General features: G+C 42.0%; 1 protein-coding gene across 1 annotated transcript; it reads right to left on the reverse strand.

The window, feature by feature from the left end:
* Positions 1-7,774: 7,774 nt before the first annotated feature.
* On the reverse strand, positions 7,775-10,089 carry foxa2 (forkhead box A2). The gene is given in 5 exon segments (XM_034525146.1): positions 7,775-8,803; positions 8,805-8,883; positions 8,886-8,930; positions 8,933-9,275; positions 9,968-10,089. Coding segments are annotated over 5 exon segments (1,239 nt in total). The 5' UTR covers positions 10,040-10,089; the 3' UTR covers positions 7,775-8,103.
* Positions 10,090-12,952: the final 2,863 nt, after the last annotated feature.

A 12,952-nucleotide genomic window follows, 5' to 3' on the forward strand; every position in this document is an offset into this window, starting at 1 on the left:
ACTACTCTGCAGTGGGGGAAACATACAGGCCTCATCCTTCACTGTAATCTGCTCAACAGCCCTGTAGACACCTCCCAGCTTTCCTCAATCCTTCAGCCGAGCATCCGCCGTTCCATTATAAATAACGCCGCCATTTATATGGGATTAAATTGGGGATTAATTTGATTCAAGTCAGGGTATGGGAATTCATTAGCGGGCTGACAGTGGCGCTATACATGGGGGGAATTTAATTTGAAACCCCCGAGGGAAACACTATGGGGTGCTGGGGCTGTGTTAAAATGGAGATCTTAAAGACAAGGGGGGATATTGTTCCACACTTTGGATTTGGACACTTTTATCGCTGTTGATGGGTTGTTATTGGATTGAGAGCAGCAATGCTATTAGGTGAGAGCGTCGTGAAATAGACAAACCATGCTGGAAGGAGAGAGATGATCTGAAGGGAGAGAGGCCTGAGATCTGGCCTTGTTGGTTCAAGAATAGTTCTTGACACTCGCATGACCGCTAGGCTCACACTCATACGGTATTATAATCAGCACATTATTTGAATGTCAGTGATTCTCATGAATGTTGAAATGGCATATCTATCGCCGCCATTCCCGACAAGCTGTGCGGTGTAAAGCAAAGGCATTAAATTCAACTCAGACGCAGATTACAGAATTCACCCCTGCAGAACACCATCCTGGCATTCTCTAAATTGGACAAGTCCCATTGTAAGATAGCCTATCACAGTGCACATGTCCACATAGGAGAACATATGCAGGACAAAATATTCCGTAGTTTGTTATTCCGCGGACGACACTGGGGGCACACGGGCTTGTTTGCCTTTGCTGGGAGAGGAGATTGGATTGGGGGTTTAAATGAATCGCTGGTGCACCACGTTTATAGGTTTCATTAACTTTTAATGAGTTGGGTGTCCTTCGCTGTGATTGGCTGGCAAAGCTATGCCTTCACTTCCTGGAACTGGAGCTGAGGGGTAAATGAGGAGATATTGCAGCATGTTGGCTTCCATGTCATGGCCATGTGCTGCTGAATGTGCCACGCTGCCTGGAAATGGGTCAGAAGAGGGGATAAAATGTGGTACTATTCCAAAGCAGAAGCCCCAAATATCCATCAGCACTGGCAACGGCTGAATCTAAAACCTGGAGGTATCGAGTCTCGAGGGGAATAAAGAAACCTTGGCAGATCAATCACAGCCAAGAAGGCTTCCCCTTACCGCAGCTGACTGACATATCGCTCTGTGGACGCCTTTCCAACAAGGTTTGATCTCAAAGACAGGCATGAGACCTGCTGGAAAATGCCTGCAGAATTGCCAAAGAGCAGAAGCATGTGTGCATGCACACAAATGTTTCCAGCAGTCAACTCAAGCAATACTTCATATTTTGAGCATCTTTAATCTCCATTCCAATATAGTATATTTCTGCCTGGTTGACCACACATCTATTGTCTTGCATGGGGGGCTGTTGCTGTACGCTTTATGTTTCTCCTTGAGCAGCTAATCCCCTCCTCCAGTGTGCGGCTGAGCCTCACTTCAGCACTCCCCAAGAAACAAAGGCCTTGCCTGTCATCTCCATTTTATCTCCATCACATTGGTATAACGTGGAAAAGTTCTTCCCACAGACATGTACATTATCTCCATCTCCCTCGATTGAGGATTGTTCCCTTTTTGATTGGTTTGGAAAGGTGGTGACTGAATCCTCCACCATTTGCATGACGACAGACCTGTGTTGCAATACTTTACAAGGATAAACACTGACCATCCATCCACTTCCAGGCATATAAAAGCAGCAGGGTAGTGAGAGGCACCCCGTCCTGGTCTGAATGGATCGCCTTTAGGTCACTGCACGTCCCACCAGCTGCTGCCTCACAGTACTCAATGGGCATTGTTGGCGGACCTCTCTCTCCCTCTCTCTCTCTCTCTCAGGACATGAAGGAGTCCTACACTGGAATGTCACATAGTCGTGTCAGAAGAGTGCGGACACATCACAGTCAGCGGCCGCATTCTCACCCTGTCCATCCCGCCATCCCTCTGAAACACAGACACACACCTCTTCTTTCCATCATGACTGAAAACTGAATCTGACCTTTATACATGCAGATTGAAAAAATAACAGCCACATATTTCATTTATTGTTGAGTGTGAAATTATGCAACATTCTAAGATGAAAGAGTCACCTATCATGTACTTATTATGTATGAAAAAAGGCCGAAGCAGAAAGACCTAAAAATAATTGTATGAACAAAAATGATTGTATGGCAAATCTGTAATCATCATACTCAAGGATATTTCAAAGGAAGAACCACAACGAACTTCTCTTTAAAATCAAATAAATGTTTATACAGTTAGTTTATACAGTTGCAAATTGTGTTAAAACGTCCTCACTGAAAAAACAATATTAACCAACCATTTAGATATGAACTATGTCATAAGAAGATTGTGCATGATTTGCATATGCTAGAATTTAAACTTAAATTCAAAAACTCATCCAATAATGACTTTCCTTCTTTTTGCATGGATGTAAATACAATTACAGTCAAATTGTTAATTTCAAGCTTATTCCAGGAGCCTAGTTTAATTTAATCAGTGATAAGGCTTTGTTTTGACATTTACAACTATCTCAATTCATTAATTTTAAGTAGAATATCACTAAGCTCAACTAAAAGGCTAAACCCAAGCCCAAATACTCAAAAGAAATATGTGAAGAAAAAAAATAATATATATATATATATATATATATATATATGTGTATAAATCTATATTGATATTACATTGGTATATATATTTCTCAATGTGTAGTTGTAGTTTAGTTTATTGTAGGTCTATTTTAAATATTGTGTTCTCTATGAATATAAAAAATAACATGACCATGAAAGCATAAATGTGTGATGTATTTATTTTGTAACCCTCATTACCAAATGTAATTTTGTGTGGGCTTATAATATGACTAAGAAGTCTTAGGAATGCATTTTGCTGTGTGAGTTACAAATTAACAAAGCAGCTCATGTAAATTGAGTTATTTTTAACATTTGTTAACTTAGTCAATAATACCAGCTAGATAATAATAAAAACACTAGTTGCAATAGAGGCCTAAATACCTGTTATAACTTCTAAATAACTGTCAGAACAACGGACAATTGTACCCCAACATATTTGACTTAATGTTTCCTTAAATATGACAATAACTCTCTCGTATTGTTTTTTTTTAAATACATTTTTACTATTTTCGAAATTAAAAAAATGCATAAAATAGCCCCATAATGAACGCATGTACTATACTCTGCAGTGGATACGAGCGGAGGAAATTGGAGACACACACCGGCAGTGGACGGACGGGACGACGGAGAGTCACACCGGGACGGGCCGCCTGCTGAGAAACCATGGGTGGCTTTGAGTTTTGACTTTGTGGGCCCTTTAATATACTGAGGGACGACAGTTTGCCTTGCTAAGATATGGGATTAGGAGTATTTCTGGTGAAAGAGGAGTTAAGTCGGGCTAGTGTGGACGGTCCCTCCCCTGCAAAGGGCTGAGACAGAATTACAGCTTGTTGGACCGGTGTCCCGCCGTCGCCATGGAGACAGATCTACTTGGGTGTTCCAGTCTGCGAGCTGCAGCGTATAAAGCGCCTATAGGTGCGGCAGGCGCCCTGCTGTAGCCTATAACAGCGCCTCGACGCACCAAATAACTCTGCACCCCATTAATACACGGATACGTGCCCTGATGAGCCGAGCTCATGAAGAGTTTCGATACGATCGGAACACCGAGCTTTATTCTGATCTGACCGTCCCAGCGTGCTGCAGCTCCCTTCATGGGGTTTCACATCGTGATGTATTACATGTGCAATGTCCCCACTTGTATGCATAAAACTGCTGTCTGAATGATAGAGCCTCGAGCATGCTATATTCAGTTGACGCCCATGGGTGGATGCGCATATGGCTTACATGGTACTGAGTCATTCCATGAAAATAGAGGCCCCAACTCGTCTAAGCATTAAAATGCATCGCTGTAGGGGAAATGTCTCACTTTGGAGGTCTGGTACAATTACCCGCTATTCAAAGACGGGAAAGAGTAGTATAAAACGCCCGTTGTTATGCAGTTACTTTTAAAAAAAAAAAAAGGAGGAAAAAATACAGTGCATATAGGTTTTAGGCTATAGGCCTGTTTTATTCAGTTTTTCCCATGTCTTGTTTTAACAAAGCTTTTATAATATGATGGCTTTAATCCATTTATTTATATCTGCATATTAATAACCTTGAGCCAGAGTCAGGCCGCCCTCAAAAGATGCGTCTGGCAGCTTTGTGTCCTCGTGAGAATGTCCAGGCCTTAATCAAGAAATATGCAAATATGCGAGCACAAGAAACGCAGATAAATCAGGTTAGCGGAGCAAAAAGGATCAACAGGCGGTCCCTTTAATCAGTTGCTATAACAACAGATGTGCTCGTGAATGGCTGTCGGAGCTGCAGAGGTATCTGCCTGATGGAAAAGCCTGTACAGAGTTAGGAGATGGGGAAGGTGCAGTGATGATGGCCTCGGCGCACTTCAGTCCGCCAGTACAGATTGAGGTTGTTACCTTTGAACCGGCAAAGCTCCAGAAGGCCATTCCCATCTCAGCGTGCGCCCAGAGGGGGCTTGACTGGGGTTATCCCGCCTCCAAAGGATTGGAGGAGAGCCGTGTCCGGATACAATTGTTTAATATTGGCTAATGGACATTTTGGAGGGCTCTCCATCTACTTGAGATATCTACTTGACAAGATATCCAAATACGCCCTCTTGGACATATTTTTGCACATGCAGGCATCTTTGCAGAAATATTAAGGGGGCCTTATTTGCGTATTAATATTATTAATTTATTATTATCAATAATAATTAAATGTATATTATTCAAATACTATTATTAGGTATTTGTTAAATAAATAATTGATAAATTACGACTAACATTTAAGGACTATCAATGAGCAATTATAAATACTCTACAATGGAGTTTCGTTTCCTGAACATGGAAAACATTTATATTACCTTATTTTAATACAAGCGTGCCATCACAATCACGAGCAGTTTTACATATATTTAATATATATAAAAGACAAAATAGGCAATACCCTGCAAAAATAATTATAAAAATCTTAATCGATTTGTAATAATGGTATAATATAAAAGCAGTAGCGGGGTCAGTGCTGCAGCTGAACTCGCTTTCATGACATAAATGCACTAACAACGATACCGGTCAGCCGCACGCTGCAAAGAAATACTCAAGTCATAAAATCCATAAAGTCTCATATTTCCCTAACACTCGCATTTTCCAGCACAATCACTCGGTGAGAGGATTCAAAGAGAGCACGCAGCACTGGAGACCCAGTGGAACCATCTCATCCTTTCCTTTCGCTTTTCAAGCCACATTGTAAATCAGCGATGAGACTGCATCACCTGTCAGTGGACAGGCGTTTGTGTTGCAGTGCAGCGGGATCTCGCTCCATCACACCAGTCAAAGGCACAGCAACTTGAAGCAGCCTCCGCCACACAACCTGCAGATCCCCTTCAGCTTGGCACCACCCTGTCGTGAAATCCAATACGTCTCCTTTCTCATGAATTTAGGATATCAGCCTCTGCCACCACCTCCACCTCACCCCCCACCACCCCCTCTCCTCATGCATGTCCACCAGACCACCTCTCCCTCTTTGTTCAACATATACATACATAGGTGTTTCTTTTTTTGAAGGGAACCGTATAGAGAATAAAAAAAGATTCATACCTGTGCAAAATAGCCGGTGCTTGTTGTTGGCAAGCCACACAGGAGCCCATTGTAGAAGCTCGCCTTCTGCCTTCTGCAAAGGGCTCCAGACATCACGGCATTTATTTGAGCTCAAACTCTGTCACTGTTGACTTTAGCACAAAGCAAAGATTTCACTGCCCCGCTAGTTAAAAAAAAAATGATTATTTTACAGAGATATCGATCAGTGTGCTATAAAAAAAATCAGCTTAGCATTATATGTCTAAAATGAATAGAACGAAATTTAATGTCTGTGTAAATTTACAGAGCCGCGGCGTCCTTATTCAAAGTTTACCACTTGTGCAATTTGGCTGTGTGTGTACTCTTCCTATATGTGGGCATAGCCTCCACTCTATTGTTTACTGGCGTTGTTTATTCGCAGATCACGCTGTTTAAAGTGCGATCCGTAAAGAGGGTCTGGAGAATAAACGCACACTTTCAGGCCCTACGTGTTCACAAGGAGAAGGGGTGTCATTTGGTTATACGGGGAGCTCAACTCCCTGCTAGGACTCCCCGGCCTTGGATTTGAGCTCAGCGGGGAAGATGGTGTGTGTGTGTGTGTGTGTGTGTGTGTGTGTGTGTGTGTGTGTGTGTTGTGTGTGTGTGTGTGTGTGTGTGTGTGTGTGTGTGTGTGTGCGGGGGGGTCGATTCATTTGGACTACAACTAGACTATCTTATCTAACAAGAGGGGAGGTCCGGCTACTTTAAAAATAGGGAGTGGACAATGGACCCCCAGATTGTGGGGAGAGAAGTTAGAGCATCACATTCAGGCGGCTCTGTTCCCAAATCAGCCCCCTTTTCCAGCAACTATTCTCCTGCTCCACGGGGAGGCTGTTTTATGTGACAATGACACTTAATCTTATTCACTGATCTAAACTTTGCTGTCTGCGCGTGTGCGATGTGTGTGTGCGTGCGTGTGTGTGTGTGAGCGCGTGCGTGTGATGGGGATCAACCTGGGTGACTAGCGGGCGTGGCGTTTGAGTGACAGTGCTAGATGGGTTTGGATCATAACGTGTGTCACTGTGCGGGAATTTAAACGGTTGACATATTATTTGAACTCTTTCTGCACATTTCTTCCTCCAACCCTTCTCATCTAGTTGATGGAGTTTTAGGGACATGAAATTGAACCACGTTTGATTTAATAAATGTGTGCAGAAGACACATATTTTCATTGGAAGTCTATTTGGATTAGAATGTGTGGTTTATTTCCTGCCTTCTCTGTCTAACATGTTTCTGTTCAGAGTGTTCTTGTCACTTTGGAGCCAAACTATTTACAAAGTGGCTGATGTGTGGGATAAACTTCTTTCCTTCATAAATATCTCACTTTGCGTTTGGGCTATAATAACCTTATGTCTATTTTGTTTACATTTTTCTCAACGACAGATTGAGAGCATTGTTCCGTTTGTTGTCCAGCAAAGCTATTAATCCCTGCGAAAAACATGCGTCTTATTATAAAAGCACATGGATACGAATGTTTTTATATCAAATGTAAAGTTTTGAAACTCATCGTAAGCCCTTTTTATGGAGCGTGTTCATGTTGTTGTGCATGTCATAAATAGAGTTATAACTGAATAAGTGAGAAAATAAATACGGTCTTTAATTATAGCTTCTTCTTTCATTATTTTGTTTTTCACATTTAATGTCTATTTAATGTAAACTATACATCATGTTTGTTTGTCTTTAATATGAAAATGTGCCTATATATTCGTATATATAATATATTACATTTATTCATAGTAATTTAGCCTAAATCAACCCCTCAATAGGAACACAATTGCTGGAATGGTTCAACGGAGGGAAACGCTTGTTGCCACCTCTAGACTATTGTGTTTCATATATTGTTTGATAATAACAATAATAATAATAATAGTAATAATAATAATAACAATAATAACACCATCATATTCAGAAAACAAAACCAATAACACTTTAATATAGATTCTGTTCTTGTCACTACAAGAATACACATATACAAGCCATAAATAGGAATTACACAAATGATTGAAGAAATCCTGGGAGGCATTAAATTCATATAGGAATCCAGTTGCAGATGCAGATGGTGGCTATTTTACAGCAAGTTGTTGTTGTTGTTGTTGTTGTTGTTTGTCTTTGGGGTCCATTCCTGAAGCCGACTTCTGAACAGATCGCGTCACATTATCATTACTTTTAATTATTATTACCAACAAAATAATTAAGCTACTAACAAACTCGACAACTAAAACGGTGGGAAACGTCAAAAATATCTGAAATACGTATTGTACACAAACTCTATATTTATTTTTTTACAAATGTACAAATTGAACGGGGGAGAAAGTCCACATCGCGTTGAGGGCTAAAGAGTTTATGAAGAGTTCATAATTGGCCTGGAATACACGCCTTGGTAGTAAGTCGTGTCGGCCATGGATGAAGAATCCAGACCGGCTTTCCCCGCCATGGAGCCCATAGAAAGAGGCCCGGCCATGGGGGAGCCATAGCCGGAGTAATGCATCACCTGCTCGTAAGTCTTTAGGTCCATTTTGTGGTGCTGCTGCTCCGAGGACATGAGGTTATTTATGGAGAAGGGGTGGTTGAAGGAGTAGTGGTGCTCCGGCTTCAGGTGCGCGTCGTGCGCAAGGACCGAGTGATGCTGAGACATGAGGTGCTGCCCCTGCGACACCGGGGAGGCGGCGGCGTGCTCCGGGCTCATGGCCTGGCTCGTCTTCATGTCCGACAGGGACCTTTTGTGGTCGCTGGAGGACGAGTTGGAGTGCGGGGACTCGTTGCCGTTGCAGCTCTCCGAGCTGCTGTTGGAGGAGCCGCCGTCTCCCCCTTTGCGGCCGCTGTCCTTCGGGTTCATCTTCTTATCGCACTTGAAGCGCTTCTGCCTCCTCAGGTAGCAGCCGTTCTCGAACATGTTCCCGGAGTCCGGGTGGAGAGTCCAAAAGGAGCCTTTTCCGGGTTTATCCGGCGACCTGGGTACTTTGAGGAAACAGTCATTGAACGACAAAGAGTGGCGAATGGAGTTCTGCCAGCGCTGCTGGTTCTGTCGGTAAAAGGGAAGAGGTCCATTATCACTGGTAGATCTCGGCCAGTGTTAGCATCTTGCTGGGAGACTGCTGGATGGCCATGGTGATGAGGGAATGTAGGAATACGGCGGCTTGGCGTGCGTGTAGCTCCTGCGGTAGGTCTTGGGTCTCTGGACCTGTTGATGCTGGACTGTCCGTATATGGGGCTCATGGCGTTCATGTTGGTGTAGGATGTCAGAGCGTTCATGGACGCGGGCTGCGCGGTCATGGGACTCATGCTGGGGCTCAGGGCTGCGCTCATGGCCGTCATGCCTGCGCCCATTCCGTTCATGGCTCCGGTGCCCGGCGACATGCCGGTCATGGAGGGACTCATGCCCGTGTTGACGTAGGACATGTTCATGGAGTTGGCCGTCATGTTGGCAGGGTTGCCCATGCCGGACATGCTCATGTAGGTATTCATAGAGTTCATTCCCAGGCCCGTGTTCATGTTGCCAACCGAGGTGTAACACTGTCAGTGAGGGGAAAGAGGCAATCGTCAGTTTCATCTGGCATAAAGTGGTAATTACTGAACACAGAGGGGTTTTTTTAATTTAAGCGTCATACACTGATAGCATTCATTCAAAAATAAAATAGCAATTATTTGAAACGCGCACGGGCTCGCACACGTTTAACTGGTCAGAGATGCTTTAATTTCGGCGTCAAATCGTTTTAAAATTAAAAAAAATAATTTAAAAAAAAACACTGCTGCATGTTCTCAACCACTGGTATCAATTCAGTGAAATAATCCTCTGAAAATGCACACCGTCGTTGAGAACGTTGACACCTAATATGACTGCGCTCACACAAAATAGCGACTGCAACACAAAATATTTGAATCAATCTCCCCAAAAACCAAACAGCTCAGGTGTTTGTTGAGTGGAAACATGGCACACAGAAAAACAACACTCTGATTTAGTAAAGATATACCTATAGATTTATGAAATTATAATCCGAGTGAAAAGTTTCCCCCCACACACACACACACCTACATGTCAAGCAACTTTGTTAGGATAGTGCGCTGTGTGGAGATGGGGGAGGATTTGGAGGCGCCTCAAGTCAATATTTGATCACAAAGTTAATATTATCTCAGGGCTAATATTTGAGTTGTATAAAATGGGATTGGCTTTAGACGGGAAAAAAATATATATTTAAGGTACCCACCTCGGGCTCTCCGTAGTAGGTGCTCCAGTCGGTGTGTTCGTGTCCTTCCATTTTAACTGCTCCAAGCATCATGGAGGACCTTCGCAAAGCGTCTCCAAGCAGGGGAAAAGCCCAAAGCCACTCTAATAGCAGGTGACTGGGGACCACTGGGCGTATGTGGGTCGTCGGTGGTTCCCTTCGTCAAGGACTGGCGTTGATGTGTGTCTTATGGAGCCAGCCGTGAAATGCGTCTGTCAGTGACTGGAGTTCAAATGACGCTCCGTGCTGCCTGTTAACGCTGTGATATAGCTCTGCGCGCTAGGCAAGCCTCCAATCCTACTTCTACGCCTTGGGCCCTATTTGAATAATCTCCTCGCACCTAGGCGTGAGACTCCTCAAGCTCCCCCCCACCCCTTCCACCCCAATTGTACACCTGCACTGACTGAAAGAACAGTTTCTTATGAAAAGCTTCATTATCAACTATTGTATTTAGGCTGAGGCCAAAAGAAAAAGAAAAAGAAGAAAGAAAGAAAAAAGAGAGAGAGAGAGCTATAAAAGGAATGCCTGGCGCTCTTCTTTTGGTGTGCTTTTCATGACGCACATCCTCCAAAGGGTTTATTCCACTTCAACTGAGCTGAAATCATAAAGCGTTTTTGTTTTTTATTGCGTTGCGTTCAAGGAATTTATAGCCTGAAACCTATAAACGGTAATTAATTTACACTATAAACCAACAAAAACATGAACACGTTAATAAATTAGATACAGGTTGTTTATCAGTACACCTAAAGGAATACAGCGTACAACCATTAATTTATATTATCACAATACATTGTCCGGGGTCGTGTTGCTGTTTTTTTTCCAGGCAGCTGTTTATGTATTATACTTATAAGAGCAACATCATTATGTGATGTACGCCAGCCTTCACCTGCAGAGACTAATGCTATTATGCTTGATGCGGGCCTGCATGGACGCATGCACGTGAACAAGTACTAAAGAGTGTTCACCCAAATTATTTCTTTTGTTAAAAATCAAAGCCATTTCTTCACTTTCCCTCCAGCTGTTTAACAATCATTGTCATCTTTGTAACTATTAAAGTGTTTGGTTTCTTTCAAAGATTTCCCCAATATTTGCAAAAAAAGAGAGATTTGATCCTGCTTTACTAACCTGGGTGACTGGATTATTGTTTCCAAAATGTTTTAATTAGTGTTGAATATGCCAGGCATAGCTTCAGAGCGCCCTCTCTCGGTTATTGCCTCCAACTGGCGTTTTTCTTTTTGTTAGCGGCACATGAAGCAGCCTCGGGGTTTTTTTTTTAAGTCGGTGAGACCTTTTAGAATAGATGGAATTTGTCTTCACTTTCTTTGATTTTTTTTAACACCAAATAGATTTTAAAAATAATTCAAGCCACAATACACAGGTTTGTAGTAGAAGCTGCCACAACCCTTTTATTTTCTAGATTGAATTAACAGTGTAGCCTACGTCATTCTACATTATACCAATGTGGATATATCATATTTGCTCATATCGGCGTGTGTGTCGCTCTTATATAGAAGTGCACGATGTTTCTTTGCCGCCATGCTGTACAGTATTTACAGACACAAACATCAAGGTGAGGCTGCAGTCCGGTGCCAGCCACGTGTCAGTAGTGGTACATCTATTTGACTGCATATTTACGCAAGAGCATAACTATCAGTATAAGACCCATTAGTAAAGGCGAGTAAACCCCGTCGTGTTGACGAGGGACTAACAGAGTCTGCTTAACTTGGAAATGAGATCATGAGAAAAAGCTCTGTGTGTTTGAGGATTGGGGATTTCACCGGAGAGCTGGAGATCTGCGCTCTCTCGGCTTGACTCCATGAACACGCGTTTGTCAGCCTATTATTTTCTTTCAGTCAAATAAATGATGGCATACTTCCATCATGATTATAACAATTTTAAAAAACCTGTTCAAATATATAACATTGTAACAGTTTTTGTATATTATGTATGTCATTTTCGGCGTATAGATATTTCGAGATGTGGGAAAATATCAGGATTGACTTCATGTAAAATAGGCGTATATATATATATATATATATATATATATATATATATATATATAAACACACATTTATGAATAATGAGTGCAAGTTCATATTTAAAAATATAAAACACTGAAATACAAAATAAGTTTGACTATCCCTGTTTTGCAAAAATGTAGCCTAAAGTGCCTCCACCTGCGCGTGCTTTTAAAGATATAACAAATAATCGTAGTTAATTGGTGTGTTACACAAGTGTGGTGTTTTTCGGAGAGAAAACATTTACATAACCCAGCCGTCTGTTCCTCGACGACACTGGAGTTATTCCAACATTATTTCAACTGATACCAAACCCGTAGCATTTTCAACATAGTCCTTGAACTGCACGACACTATGTTCCTGAATGAGACATGTTGCTAATTCCACAGTTAATCATCAACCTGCCGGAGTCCTCTCACATGGGTGAAGGTCACATTTTGGATTTGGTCAAAAACAAAAAAATAACTGGGTCTTGTGCTGCTGCTCTATCACATTTTGTATGTATTTCTTATTTATCATCCGGTGTAATGTGTATGCTAATACTTTGATAGTGTCCCTATTTCAAGGGTGCAAAAAGGGGGAGTCACTCTGGGACAATTATTCACCTGATTACTTTTTCAAATATGGATACGAGAAAGTTGGACAACATGTAACATCTCTGCCTGACTATAAAGAGGGACATCACTCAGAATCAGTTTGACAATAGCTCAAACAGAAATAAATAAATAGTGCAATTTAGGCACAACCAAAGCAACACATGTTCTTATTGCAAACAGTGGTGGTGGGGCTGAAGGTTGGATGTCCAATAATTAATGCAATATTACAAATCCAACTTCATTACCTCATACCCTGATTAAACAATAACCCCTACTCTATTTATTATATAATGAAACACTGAGGGCCACCGTTACAAACGGACTGTGATGGAATACAAATGCAGCTCAAAAGA

Source organism: Cyclopterus lumpus, chromosome 22 (assembly GCF_009769545.1).
Source record: "Cyclopterus lumpus isolate fCycLum1 chromosome 22, fCycLum1.pri, whole genome shotgun sequence".
In the NCBI taxonomy this organism is placed as follows: domain Eukaryota; kingdom Metazoa; phylum Chordata; class Actinopteri; order Perciformes; family Cyclopteridae; genus Cyclopterus; species Cyclopterus lumpus.